This window comes from Petromyzon marinus (assembly GCF_048934315.1).
Source record: "Petromyzon marinus isolate PM22_M1 ecotype Great Lakes invasive population chromosome 68 unlocalized genomic scaffold, UKy_Petmar_22M1.pri1.0 chr68_unloc.1, whole genome shotgun sequence".
NCBI classification, from domain to species: Eukaryota; Metazoa; Chordata; class Hyperoartia; order Petromyzontiformes; family Petromyzontidae; genus Petromyzon; species Petromyzon marinus.
In genome coordinates this window covers 4,914,763-4,930,179 of record NW_027422597.1, presented here as the reverse complement: position 1 = coordinate 4,930,179, position 15,417 = coordinate 4,914,763, and the positions used below count along the sequence as shown (strand labels likewise).

At 42.7% G+C, this 15,417-nt stretch overlaps 1 protein-coding gene across 1 annotated transcript; it reads right to left on the bottom strand.

The window, feature by feature from the left end:
- Nucleotides 1–205: 205 nt before the first annotated feature.
- On the bottom strand, nt 206–5,650 carry LOC142908033 (aerolysin-like protein). The gene is made up of 2 exons (XM_076058168.1): nt 5,316–5,650; nt 206–2,571 (listed from the first exon to the last, which is right to left on the bottom strand). Exon 2 carries the CDS (start codon nt 2,555–2,557, stop codon nt 1,616–1,618), a length of 942 nt encoding a protein of 313 aa, XP_075914283.1. The 5' UTR covers nt 2,558–2,571; nt 5,316–5,650; the 3' UTR covers nt 206–1,615.
- Between the last annotated feature and the right edge of the window lie 9,767 nt (nt 5,651–15,417).

Sequence of the window (15,417 nt, the reverse complement as noted above, 5' to 3'; positions counted from 1 at the left end):
ACTAGCTTACGTTTTGATAACTGTGATGGAAGGGGTTATCTTCGTGCAGTCATTCGTGACCGGGTTGAGACCATCAACTCACCAAACTTGACTGTGCAGTTTCATTACAGGCGAATGCCTGGATTTGAACAAATGTTTTCAGTGATGCTGGTTCAAAGGGGTTGTGGATGTGATAATGAAGATACTGAATGCAAACACAATCCAATGATTTTTTAAAGATATTTTATTTTGCATCACAAGCCCAAAGCATTGCAGAACATGCAACTGACTAGTTGCATGCAATTCCCTATAATTAAAGAGCATGCAATTGTAATCTAAATACATTAATCCAGATGGTGGTGCTGATGGAAATGATAGCACTGCAAGAGAAGTTCTTTAATTTTCTGGTGTCACCTTTGGAGAAATTGTTGGTAATTCGAGGCCAGTTATCATTATTTGTATATTCATTGTAGTGTGAAATGGAAAACAAATATGAGCGTTTTTGAAAATAGGTGTCCCAACACAAATGAAGATTGGTTGATTGTTTGAGGACTCTTTATCTTTCCGTCATCGTTTTGTTTGGTATCATTCACACGTGGATGTCTTCTCTCTATAATTTTAGTAGAAATGTTGGTCAAGTCCATCGATTATTCTGTTCGTGGCAGCATGCAGAAACTGTATTGTCAAGATATATGGTTGTATGATTTTGCCGTGGAGAATGTCCTTAGCTGTGTGCTTCGTGTGAGTTTTCACTCTTCAGCTTCTCATTTCTGAAGCCCATAAAGCTTCACCTCTTTTACCTCCTTCCAGTCATTTATGTCGGTCATCCAACTTGTACTTTGATGTTTTGAACCCCTCCAGATTTGCACTCTACCGATCAGCGTTGCATATGCCAGTGTGTATTGTCTTGTTACATTGCCCAAACCACTGCAGGAAGTTTTTTTTCCATTTGCTTTTGCTAGTTCGGGCTCATTCTCACGTAAGTAAATGGCAAAAGTAACGTTAAAAATGATTTCTTATCTGTGAAATGATAGTTAGATTGTAAAATCAAATATTATGAAGATACCCTCTCCTGTGTTGGTTTGATCTGGAACTGTTTTTGTCGTCGTTTTGTTGCCTTGCCCAAGTTTGCATTTAATGTTGAAAAATCGGCCGCAATGTACTTATGCTATTTGTACTTATATACTTTATTTATTCGTATTTCTTTATATAAGTTTAAGCTACTGGCTTACCATTGATCTACTTTTTACTCCTATCGTGTTTTGTATTGTTTGTTGTTGTAACTTGCTGACTCGCCCCTACTGGACATCTGTAAAAAAGAGATTAATTTATCGTCGGATTCCTCCGGGATAAAGACAGATTATGATCATTCCATTGTGATTTCTGAGCGAACAGACTCAATTATGTACGGTATGTGCGAGAAAAAATCGTTGAAATAACTGCATCTCCGTGTAAATTATTTTTTCACCGATTCAAAGGTTCCTTAATTGCACGAACTGAAATCTCCCAAATGGCATATGTATTGCATCATATTTTATACCGCAGGGTTCAATAACCTATTAAATAAAGATAGGCAGCGTTGAATGCAGCATGCAGTTAGTAAAGCGCAGCACGTGCGTGCTTTTCCGGTGCCGTTTCACTTTTCCTTTGTTACTACAGTCGCCTTGGTGTAGGCGAGGCCCTTGTAGACACCCTCCATTGGGATGTCGTAGGTGGCGCCGTTCAATAAGGACATGCGCACCGTACCCTTGTACGGGAGGTCGATTTCCGCGCGACCGATATTGATGTCGATCGCAGTGGTCTTGTGTGGAGGAACCGTGACGTTGAATGAGAGGAGCTCGGTTTTCGATTCTGAATTCTCCACGGCGTGCGTACTCTCGGTGCTAACGGTAAAACTAAAGCCAGCTTCAACATCCACGACATCCGGAACGCCGGCTGAGACGGTGAGGCTCACGGTTGCCTCCAGCTTGTTTGTGATCGACCAGGAGGAGGTTTTGGTCACGGTCTTGGAGGTTTCAATTTTATAGGTTTGGGGGACAGAACCAGTATTCTTGTAACTGAGTGATTTGATCTCTTCCATCTGGACTTTTGGAAGCTCCCTGTGCAGTGTAGGGTATGTCACGTTGATCAATTCTGAACTTTTAACCGAATTGATGAAGAGGAAGCCCATGCTGTCGATGTCTGAACCGCCTTTGCCCATAATTCCAAGGCAGATTCCAGAGCGGATGTCGACTGGGTACTCGGTCTTTAGGCCCCAGTCTGTCATCTTCACGAAGAATTCCCTGCTTTTGGTTGTCCTGAACTTGAAGGCGCCCAGGCGTGAGCCAGCCCCATTCCCCCACAGTGAGAGGGACGAAAACAGCTCCCCGGGCTGGAACACAAACTCTTTGTGAGATCCCGAGGGACTGCCGTACTGTGCAGTCCTTCCGTCCGTCAGCCAGGCCTTCACGCACTTGATCTGCCACCCTCCAACCCACACCCAGATTTTTTCCAGCGTTGCTCCATTTTTCCTCCCATCAAAACTGAAGGCTGTTCCTCCTTGTCCTCCACAGGTGTGTAAGGCCAATGCATAAGGCATTTTCTCCTTTCTTCCTGCACATTACAAGATACAGATTTGTTTAAATTATGAAAGGTCAAACATTGTGATATTCACAGTTTGACTTTCAAAACCACATTTTATTGACAACTCTGTAATAGTTATGCACTTCTAAATTTGCATGTCGACTCAGACTTTATCGACAATTCAATAACAAATATCACTATTGCGAAAAAACGGTGATAAAGCAGTACAGCATCATGTTGGGAAATTGTAAAAAAAACACACATTGTATCAGATTATTAACTCGTAATGCCTAACTTACAGCTAAAGACAATGAAAGAGGAGCAGACAGTGACAAGGTTAGATAATTTACAAGAATAACTGTTTGAGGTTAAGAGAGCCTTGTCTGCAAGAGAAATACAGCTTCTCTGAAATAAAAGTTGACAAACACAGTACAGCAAATCCTTCCGTCGAGGTTTTACTGTTTTGGGCCAAATTTATTTAGGTACTCTTCGCCGATTGTGCCCCGGTGGCTCGAACATTCGCAGTTGATCTAGAGATTCCTGTATGCATGATATATGTACTGCTCGCGATTATGCTGCCATGAAAGTACACAATGCGCAATCTTGTCCCCATCTTATTGCCCAAGTGGCCCATCGTGGTATCCCAGGCCACGTGGTGTTCCTAGATTCCAGTGGGTAGACAGTGAGGTTCAGCCGCTCACGATTTTAACTTCCTGCAGTGAACAGTACTGTACACGGTTACCTATACAGTACATCTACGAATAGCCCCTCCTGTATTCAAAAAGCTTTCTTTAAGATGTTTGATTCAAGCATAGCCACATCCATATGGGATCACAAAATAGCGCAAATAGATTTTCATTCCCTTACGTTACTTAGGAGAGATCGGGGCCTGACCCTTTGCAGATTTCCTAAAATAGAACAAAGCAATCGCTTTCAGAACTTTATTCAATAGATCAACAAGAAAAAGTAAAGGACATGTATAAAACTGGGAGAAGGCTCGGTGAGGTGCTGGTTATTTGCTGCGGTTACCTAAGCTCCTATCAAATATAGATCGCGTGTCCTGAAACCATTATTCACGGTTTCTAACACATTGGGGAAATGCAACCACAGGTGAATCTCATTCCACTCCTTCATATGTAGACAATCGCCTCTGTGGGGCGACCAATCACTAACAATAGAATGCACAAGGGGTAACTGGCCTGGCTGGAGAGTGATAGGCTTGGAAAGGGTGGGGGACCTTCCAAATAAGGTTACCAAAATATCAGGGACACCATCCAAAGCTACAAACAAAAACTTTGACCACATCACTCACCCAATCTTGGATGGTCTGGTGGAAAAAAAGGAAATGAAAAGTTCGTGCAGGAGATTGAGACCGGGTTAGAGCCAAAACTAGAAAGCTGAGGGGGAAAGGCTGCTGGGACAGGACATTCCTCACCAGAAATGGACTCAAATATGGTTAGGCTCAGACAGCAGGCCGCAGGTCCCTTCCTCTATACATAATTTAGTTCAAATTCACACATTCCTCTCCTAATTGCCCTAGATACCACAATGGACGGTACAGATGTAACTGAATGCCTTCTGGCCGTGCCCAGATATTTTAGAATTATACGAGAATTTAACGGATTATTTTAATCGGAACTTGGCACAGAGCTGAGCCCCTCAGTGGACTAAACTTTGCGGGGCTTGAAACCAATAGGGCTATCGGTACGCCAATATGCCTTACTGAAAACCGGATATATTGTAGCAAGAAAGACAATACTAGCAAATTGGAAACAAGAACCCCCTCTTGGAGACTCTGGCACAGAACTATTCGTGCCTTGGCGGGAATCAGCTCCTTAACCAGGATCTACCAGGAATATAATAAGAGTAAGAGGAAATGTGGTCCCCATTTTTATTAACCCTGCGTGAATAACCAGAAAAGTAGGGAGCGGGGCAAGGGGATGAACTCCAGACACTGAAACATTCCAATAGGCACCGTTGCTCCTAGGGGAAAATAAGAAGGATAAGCCCAGACATCACGCTTATTTTACTTTGTTTCCTGTCTAGTTTGGATAAATTATTCCCCTTCCTCCCCCTTGTCCTCTTCTTCCCCTTCCCAGTTAATCTGCTGCTCCTGATCGTTGCCTCTGTGGTAGGTCAGCGAGCCCAATGGCATCCAGACGGGTCCCCATTTAAGGATTTATTGCACCGGGTTCGACACACGTTCGTAATTGGTATCTACCTCTGTGATGGCCATGTTCTGGACAAAAAAAAACATGCATTGGATAAAAAAGGGTGGAAGATTGACCCAGGACATCAAGAGTCGTGTTTTTCTTCTTCATGTGATGCAGTGTGGATATCAAAGAGAGAGAGAGAGGAGGGAGACAGGAAAAGAGCAAAGTGAGAGGGGAGGCACGAGTATTGCGCAATCGACGTCACTTTTATACAGACAAACGTCATCAATGCATTTGTATGAAACGTTTTTCCTGAACATTTAAACCAACGTTGCATGATTGTCAATTGAATTCACATCTTTATATTTTTAGGAGTTGCTTGCTGCTGATGCTGTTATACGTTGTTTTTTCACTGATTTGTGACAGTACCTTACAGAACGGATTTTTAGTGAAAATAAACACAGAAATCCGCTAGCATCTTGTTTTGCCAACATTACACCAAGCAGGCAGGTTCTCAAGGGGTGCCAGCTCAGAGGCACTTACCTGGGTGTCACCTGTCCACCACACACACCAACTGAATTTTTAAGAACGAGACCAGTCAGGAGTAACCCACACACTCACCTTAAGGTTCTCTTCCCAGAGCATGCTTTTCTATCACCAGAACACTGTCATTTATACTACTGTTGCACAGGCCACGTGATCCAGCCACAGCCTAAATTATACATCGCTTCGCATCACTCACGTCAGAATAGTTTATGTAAATATAGTTTGGCATATTTACAGAAATTATGAATATTTAATCTATCATACATATATAATTTTCAAAGTTGAACCTCTCTTTCTTTTTCATGATGACGAGGTGGAGTGAATCAATGAGTGGTGTATTATCAAACAAGGTTCTTCCAACATTATGGAACCTTGTTTCCGCGCCAAACATCGTAAACCTTCCATAAAAAAATATTCTGAAGCAGAAAACTAGTAGTGCCAGATACACCAGCCACATTTATAAATATGTTGTGTAACATAGATCCTTACTCACCGTGTAGCAATATTTTCATGTAGATGTAAAATTCAATGAGGGACGTGATTATCTTGGTGTGTTCTGAGACTGTTGTTGTACATATCCGGGAGAGATCTGAGATTGTTGTTGTTGTTGTCTTGGTGAGGGACTGTTGTTAATGTTGTCTTGGAGTTGTCTGGGACTGTTGTTGTTGTTGTTTTGGTGTGTAACTATTGTACTTGTCATGGTGTTGTCTTGGACTCTTGCTGTTGTTTTTGTCTTTTTGCTGTTTTGCCCCAGGCGTGCATTTGGTGTCAAAAAATTGGCAGGAATGTATGTTATTGTGCAATTTGTACATCTATACAGGCGTATCTCACTTAAAGAGCATTCTTTCTCTGCTAATTCGAGCGATTTCAATACAGATTAATTCGTTCCAAAACGAGCAACACTCTCACGGCACTACTTTTAGTTGCGAATATGATAATCTTAAGCAGCGTTAAAACATGTATGACCAAAACATAACCCTCGTGTTCCTCCAAAGAGATCTCATTAGGTAACGCGTGTTGGGCTGAAACAAGTGTTCGATAACTCTTCGTTGGGTAAGGATTTCATGTATTTGTATTCTGTTGGTGTACCCAGAAAATCCTTACTGACTCTCAAGATACATTTTCGAAAGGGCCTCTCTAAGTTTCACAGTAGGGGGCGATGTAGCTGCTTTGTATAATCCCAATTGAGTAATTTTGCAGATACATTTTCAACATTGGAATGTTCGGTCACATCAGAAACATTTACAAATAAATTGTGAGAGAAGAAAAGCAGAGAACCCATAGGAAACCCATCCAGGAGCGGGTCAGAAATCGACGAAAGGACGTCTAAACTGTGAAGCACAAGTGTTAAAACTCTGCTACCCCGCCTACAATATCAAATTGAATCCACGAATTGAAATAGAATTGGAAAGAAAAAAAGCCCGCTTCAACTACAATGGAAGTCAAATGGTAATGAATTTTAATTATAACTAAAGTTTGTCATCGGAATGCCTAAAAATATGACGTATAATGTAGTGCATTTTTTAAAACAGTTAAGCCATAACTGGTTTATTATATTAATCTGATATACCAGTCTTTCCCAACCAGTGTGTTTGATGTGTACACCTCCCAGCCTAATAACTTTCCCTCATTCCCTGACCAGCACATAATCTACTGCGAATCATCCCTAACTTTACTTTACAATCCCTGTTCGTACCCCCTTTGGAGATGGTACACCAGGCAGCCACTAACAGAAGATTAATGCAGTAATTTATCCAAACGTTTAGGCTCCGCAGTCCCAGAGTGTCAGGCTACTTTATTCCCAATAATTCGTTTGGTGCTACTGAGTAGTTTCTACTTCGAAAATAACCTTTAAAAATACACAGACCATAAAAACGAGACGTGACAAATGAAACACTACAATCGAGCAGACAGAGGTTACGAATCAAGCCATATTACACAATACAAATAAGTAAGACATGCACGTGTATGATACACGATATAGAAAATAAGCCAATCCAAATGAGACAAACAGCAGAGACAGTTCATAAGATTCAGGTCATTCTAGATGACTTATTACGAATTGGATATTACATGGGCAAAGGGAATACATAGGATATGTTAAACAGTAACAATTGACGGCGAATTATAAAGTAAATAAACATGAGCATCCCCACGCTGAGAAACATGCAAGGGAAGCAATCTTGCGAGCAAGCTGTTATGAGTAGCAAAAACATGTTGCGTAAAGCAGACGTGTTACATAAGAAGTACCGATATAGATGTCTCTTCTCTTCCATCAGCTGTCAACAGGTGGTTGACAACGAGGCTGAATGAAATAGTTCCTTTGATTTCGGTCACTGGACACGACATTCGCTATGCCGTGAGGTATGGTGAATTGAATATTGGCTTGGCAACATTGATCTGTAATATTTAACGAATAAATAATCAATAAATAACCGTGATAGTGTTGATGTATTGAGCCTATCCTTTTTATTTAGATACAATTTTTGGGGGGTTTTTTGGAAGCAGAAATTCCTTAGCCCACAAAAAAAGCATCATGGAGAAGGAAGTGAAGTGGCACTGCTGTGACTCTGGAACATCAAAGGTTGACAGAATTAGCCACCATTGTGATTGGCTGGCTGGTCTGCTATCTGGCATATGAAATACAAAATTTTATACGAAATCAAGCGTTTAGGAAGTTTTACTTGATTCGGTTAGCCAGATCACTTGGCGCATGTGTGATTGGTGGAGGCGCACGGACAAGAGACGACTTTTCACCTGTGATGACACTCGACTAAGGGGCCGTCCAAATGACGTCACGCGATTTTGAAAAATTTTGACACCCCGCCCCCTTCGTCACGCGGCGTCACGCAAAGTCAGACCCCCCTCAAATATGACGTCACGAAGCTCTGCCCCCCCCCCCCCAAAAAAAAAGATGTAAAACATGCTTCAAACCGCTTTAAACTATTGTCATTGTAGTGCATTTTTAATGTGGCGCTGCACTCTGATGTTGTAGGAAAACACACTTATTAAAACGTATAATTAATTAAGTAGAAGGTGCTGCCTATATTTATTTAAAGTTGCGCATTTTGATGTGACGTCACATTTCTCAAACCCCTCCCCCCTCGTCAAACATCGTCACAAATGTCTGACCCCCCCCCCCCCCCAAGTGCATGACATAATTTATGGATGGCCCCTAATATATTAGTACCGATTAACTAAATATGTATTTGTATGCCCGGGTGAAAAAGGCAGACACACACCTGGACTTACACACAGACATCGACTCACACACATAGAAACACATCGACTTACACGCACACACACAGGCATCGACTTTAGACACACACATATGTAGTTACACACACACATGGACTCACACACACATATACTTACACACACATATCGACTCACACATACATACATATGTAGTGGAACAAATAGGCGCATGAGGGTAAATGGTGAGATGGCGCGGGGGCAGGAGAGTATGGGTCATATTGGGACAAACATATGCGATGGTTGGGACAATGATGTCATGATTAGGCCAATTAAGCTATGGAGCCAGAGACGGCTGTGATTGGCTGGTGTTGTTGTCAGGGCTGAAGTGGCGTCTTAAAGTCTGGAGAAGTAACAGGTGCATGGGCACGCGGAGCGTCGTTGGGACGCGGGTTAATTAATTGGAGAGTAATGAGAGCAGGGACAAACTGGGGAGACGCGAGGAGAAAGGGGGGTTGGATTCGGGGGCTGGACGAAGCAGGACGTGGAGCAGAGCTGAAGTGAAGGCAGCCAGCAGTGAGAGAGGAAAGCAGGAGCTGAAGAGAGAAGCAGCAAGCAGTGGAGAGAGCACAGTGATAGCGGAGAGAGGAGAGCAGAGAGAAGCAGCCAGCAGTGGAGAGAGCACAGTGATAGCAGAGAGAGGAGAGTAGGGAGAAGCAGCCAGCAGTGGAGAGAGTGCAGTGATAGCGGAGAGTGGGGAGCAGAGAGAATCAGCCAGCAGTGGAGAGAGTGCAGTGATAGCGGAGAGTGGAGAGCAGAGAAGAAGCAGCCAGCAGCGGAGAGAGCACAGTGATCGCGCAGAGCGGAGAGCAGAGACGAAGCAGCCAGCAGTGGAGAGAGCACAGTGATATCGGAGCTGACGGAGAAGTAGAGATTGGAGAGACAAAGGCGGCGAGCGAGTCGTGTGAAGCACGGCAAGCGAGCCATGGCAAGCAAAGGAACTGTGAAGTATTGAGGACATTTGGGGAACTGTAAATGAAGTGGTGTTGGAAGAAAAACAAAAGTTGTCCAAGTGAAATCAACCACTACATTTGGTGTCAGAGGTGACTACAAAACCACGCCGACATGTCGAAGAAATCGGCCAAGAGGAAGAACGTGCTGATGGACTCGTCCGACAACAGCAACGACTTGGACGTGATTCCCGTGTCTGGCCAAGTGGCTGTTACTCCTCCGGAGGACCTGGTCGAGCAAGTGTCTAGCGAGCGGGATGGTGGCTCAAGCAGGGCCGAGATCCCGGGGCCGACGGGTGACTGGAGAGTCCTCATGGCCCAGTGGGAGGCCAGGCTGGCGACATTGACGGAGGCATTTGACCGCTTTATGACGACGGAGCAGGTGCTATTGACGGTGTTAAGTTGTCCTGCAGCTGTTCCCACGGCATTGGAACACGCCGACGATGGACCCGCACCCTCCGGGGAACGGCCAGCTGAATCGGACGATGATGGAGCACCACCATCGAGAGCGGGACAGCGACTTCACGTTCAATGCTTTTAGGCCAAAGTTGGCAATTGGACGGCGTTTATGAGACGGTTCCGATCGGCATATCAATCACTAGTCCATCTATGTTCTGAAAAGAGGAGGGGGGAGACGAAAAATTAATGTATGATGTCTGAAAGCCACTGTAAACGTGAACAATCAATTAAGACCTGAAATTGTTAATCAAATCTTTCCAATGATTGCTAAGCCAGAATCCATCTTCTCGGTTGAAATTGTCTTTGTGCTTGTATATGTGGATAGCCTCATGAACGAATCTCTCATGGTAGCCAGATGGCTTACAAAGAACCTCTGTCTTGGAAAAGTCAATGTCATGTGAGCCTACTGAATTATAACAATGATCTGCCATGGCCGAGGTGTTGGTCCTACCGTGTTTATGGTCTGCTTTGTGTTCACGAATGCGGTCCGAGACATGGCGTTTGGTTTCTCCAATGTAACTACTACCACAGAGGCAACTTAGTTTCTAGACACCAGGGTACCGTATGTCCGGAATCACATCTTTTTACAGACGGAACCAGATCACGGATTTTATGTAATGTGTTGAAACGGACCTTGATCTTGTGTTTATTCAAGATTTTGGAGATCTTTTTTTGTGATCCCCGCAATGTAGGGTAAAGTGATCGTTTTGAAAGGCTCCTCAAGAGGGTCCTTCTTCATGGTTTGAGTGATAGCTTTGCGGATTGTATAGTCGGAGTAACCATTTGCCTTAAGAGCTTGGTGTACGTGCTTGAGTTCACTGCCTATGTCTTCCTGGTCGGATATGCATTGGGCTCTATGGTACAGAGTCTTGATGAGAGAATTCTTCTGTGATGGATGGTGGTGTGAATCGGGTTTCAGATAAGCAGAGTCACAGCAGTGCCACTTCACTTCCTTCTCCATGATGCTTTTTTTGTGGGCTAAGGCATTTCCGCTTCCAAAAAAAAACCCAAAAATACTATCTAAATAAAAATGATAGGCTCAATACATTAACACTATCACGGTTATTTATTGATTATTTATTCGTTAAATATTACCGATCAATGTTGCCAAGCCAATATTCAATTCACCATACCTCATGGCACAGCGAATGTCGTGTCCAGTGACCGAAATCAAAGGAACCATTTCATTCAGCCTCGTTGTCAACCACCTGTTGACAGCTGATGGAAGAGAAGAGACATCTATATCGGTACTTCTTACGTAACACGTCTGCTTTACGCAACATGTTTTTGCTACTCATAACAGCTTGCTAGCAAGATTGCTTTCCTTGCATGTTTCTCAGCGTGGGGATGCTCATGATTATTTACTTTATAATTCGCCCTCAATTGTTACTCTTTAACATATTCTACCTACTCCCTTTGCCCATCTAATATCCAATTCGTAATAACTCATCTAAAATGCCCTGAATCTTATGAACTGTCTCTGCTGTTTGTCTCATTTGCATTGGCTTATTTTCTATATCGTGTATCTTACACGTGCATGTCTTACTTATTTGTATTGTGTAATATGGCTTGATTCGTAACCTCTGTCTGATCGATTGTAATGTTTCATTTGTCACGTCTCGTTTTCATGGTCTGTGTATTTTTAAAGGTTATTTTCGAAGTAGAAACTACTCAGTCGCACCAAACGAATTATTGGGAATAAAGTAGCCTGACACTCTGGGACTGTGGAGCCTAAACGTTTGTATAAATTACTGCATTAATCTTCTGTTAGTGGCTATCTGGTGTACCATCTCCAAAGGCGGTACGAACAGGGATTGTAAAGTAAAGTTAGGGATGATTCGCAGTAGATTATGTGCTGGTCAGGGAATGAGGACAAGATATTAGGCTGGGAGGTGTACACATCAAACACACTGGTTGGGAACGACTGGTATATCAGATTAATCTAATAAACCAGTTATGGCTAAACTGTTTCACTAAATGCACTACATTTTTCGTCATATTTATAGGGATTCTGATGACAAACTTTAGTCATAATTAAAATTTATTACCATTTGACTTCCATTGTAGTTGAAGCGGGATTTTTTTCTTTCCAATTCTATTTCAATTCGTGGATTCAATTTGATACTGTAGGCGGGGTGGCAGAGTTTTAACACTTGTGCCTCACAGTTTAGACGTCCTTTGTTCGATTTCTGAGCAGCTCCTGGATGGGTTTCCTATGGGTTCTCTGCTTTTCTTCTTTCACAATTTATTTGTAAATGTTTCTGGTGTGGCCGAACATTCCGATGTTGAAAATGTATCTGCAAAATTACTCAATTGAGATTACACAGAGCAGCTAAATCGCCCCCTACTGTGAAACTTAGAGAAGCCCTTTCGAAAATGTATCTTGAGAGTCAGTAAGGATTTTCTGGGTACAACAACAGAATATGAATACGCGAAATCCTTACCCAACGAGGAGTTATAGAACGCTTGTTTCAGCCCAACACACGTTAACTAATGAGGTCTCTTGGGAGGAGCACGAGGGTTATGTTTTGGCTATACTTGTTTTAACGCTGCTTAAGATGATCATTTTTGCAACTAAAAGTAGTGCCTTGAGAGTGTTGCTCGTTTTGGAACAAATTAATCTGTATTGAAATCGCTCGAATTAGCAGAGACAGAATGCTCGTTAAGTGAGATACTCCTGTATAGATGTACAAATTGCACAAGAACATACATTCCTGCCAATTTTTTGACACCAAATGCACGCCTGGGGCAAAACAGCAAAATGACAAAAACAACATCAAGCGTCCAAGACAACACCATGACAAGTACAAGAGTTATACACCAAAACAACAACAACAACAGTCCCAGACAACTCCAAGACAACAGCAACAACAGTCCCTCACCAAGACAACAACAATCTAGATCTTTCCCGGATATGTACAACAACAGTCCCAGAACACACCAAAATAATCATGTCCCTCAATTGAATTTTACATCGACATTAAAATATTGCTACACGGTAGCAAATGTGGCTGGTGTATCTGGCACTACTAACTTTCTGCTTCAGAATATTTTTTTAATGGAAGGATTACGATGTTTGGCACGGAAACAAGGTTCCATAATGTTAGAAGGACCTTGTTTGATAATACACCACTCATTGATTCACTCCACCTCGTCATCATGAAAAAGAAAGAGAGGTTCAAGTTTGAAAAACATATCAATGTATGATAGATTAAATATTCATAATTTTTGGAAATATGCCAAACTATATTTACATAAACTATTCTGACGTGAGTGATGCGAAGCGATCTATAATTTAGGCTGTAGCTGGATCACGTGGCCTGTGCAACAGTAGTATAAATGACAGTGTTCTGGTGATAGAAAATCATGCTCTGGGAAGAGAACCTTAAGGTGAGTATGTGGGTTACTCCTGACTGGTCTCGTTATTAAAAATTCAGGTGGTGTGTGTGTTGGACAGGTGACTCCCAGGTAAGTCCTTCTGAGCTGGCACCCCTTGAGAACCTGCCTGTTTGGTGTGATGTTGGCAAAACAAGATGCTATCGGATTTCTGTGTTTATTTTCACTACAAATCCGTTCTGTAAGGTACTGTCACAAATCAGTGAAAAAAAAAACGTATAACAGCATCAGCAGCAAGCAATTCCTAAAAATATAAAGATGTGAATTCAATTGACAATCATACAACGTTGGTTTAAATGTTCAAGAAAAAAACTTTACATACAAATGCATTGATGACGTTTGTCTGTGTAAAAGTGACGTCGATTGTGCAATACTCGTGCCTCCCCTCTACCTTTGCTCTCTTCCTGTCTCTCTCTCTCTTTGATATCCACACTGCATCACATGAAGAAGAAGAAGAAGAAGAAAAACACGACTCTTGATGTCCTCGGTCAATCGTCCACCCTTTATTTATCCAATGCATGTTTTTTTGTAAGAGTCCAGAACATGGCCATCACAGAGGGCGATACCAATTACGAACGTGTGTCGAACCCGGTGCAATAAATCCTTAAATGGGGACCCGTCTGGATGCCCTTGGGCTCGCTGACCTACCACAGAGGCAACGATCAGGAGCAGCAGATTAACTGGGAAGGGGAAGAAGAAGGACAAGGGGGAGGAAGCGGAATAATTTATCCAAACTTGACAGGAAACAAAGTAACATAAGCGTGATGTCTGGGCTTATCCTTCTTATTTTCCCCAAGGAGCAACGGTGACTATTGCAATGTTTCAGTGTCTGGAGTTCATCCCCTTGCCCCGCTCCCTACTTTTCTGGTTATTCACGCAGGGTCAATAAAATGGGGACCACATTGCCTCTTACTCTTATTATATCCCTGGTAGATCCTGGTTAAGGAGCTGATTCCTGCCAAGGCACAGATAGTTCTGTGCCAGAGTCCCCAAGAGGGGGTTCTTGTTTCCAATTTGCTAGTATTGTCTTTCTTGCTACAATATAGCCGGTTTTCAGTAAGGCATATTGGCGTACCGATAGCCCTTTTGTTTTCAAGCCCCGCAAAGTTTAGTCCACTGAGGGGCTCAGCTCTGTGCCAAGTTCCGATTAAAATAATCCGTTAAATTCTCGTAAAATTCTAAAATATCTGGGCACGTCCAGAAGGCATTCAGTTACATCTGTACCGTGCATTGTGGTATCTAGGGCAATTAGGAGAGGAATGTGTGAATTTGAAAAATTATGTTTAGAGGAAGGGACCTGCGGCCTGCTGTCTGAGCCCAACATATTTGAGTCCATTTCTGGTGAGGAATGTCCTGTCCCAGCAGCCTTTCCCCCTCAGCTTTCTAGTTTTGGCTCTAACCCGGTCTCAATCTCCTGCACAAACTTTTCATTTCCTTTTTCCACCAGACCATCCAAGATTGGGTGAGTGATGTGGTAAAAGTTTTTGTTTGTAGCTTTGGATGGTGTCCCTGATATTTTGGTAACCCTAATTGGAAGGTCCCCCACCCTTTCCAAGCCTATCTCTCTCCAGCCAGGCCAGTTAGCCCTTGTGCATCCTATTGTTAGTGATTGGTTGCCCCACAGAGGCGATTGTCTACATATGAAGGAGTGGAATGAGATTCACCTGTGGTTGCATTTCAACAATGTGTTTAAGGAGTGGAATGAGATTCACCTGTGGTTGCATTTCCCCAATGTGTTAGAAACCGTGAATAATGGTTTCAGGACCCGCGATCTATATTTGATAGGAGCTTAGGTAACCGCAGCAAACAACCAGCAGCTCACCGAGCCTTCTCCCAGTTTTTCCATGTCCTTTACTTTTTCTTGTTGATCTATTGGATAAAGTTCTGAAAGCGATTGTTTTGTTCTATTTTAGGAAATCTGCAAAGGGTCAGGCCCCGATATCTCCTAAGTAACGTAAGGGAATAAAAATCTATTTGCGCTATTTTGTGATTCCATATGGATGAGGCTATGCTTGAATCAAACATCTTAAAGAAAGCTTTTGAATACAGGAGGGGCTATTCGTAGATGTACTGTATAGGTAACCGTGTACAGTACTGTTCACTGCAGGAAGTTAAAA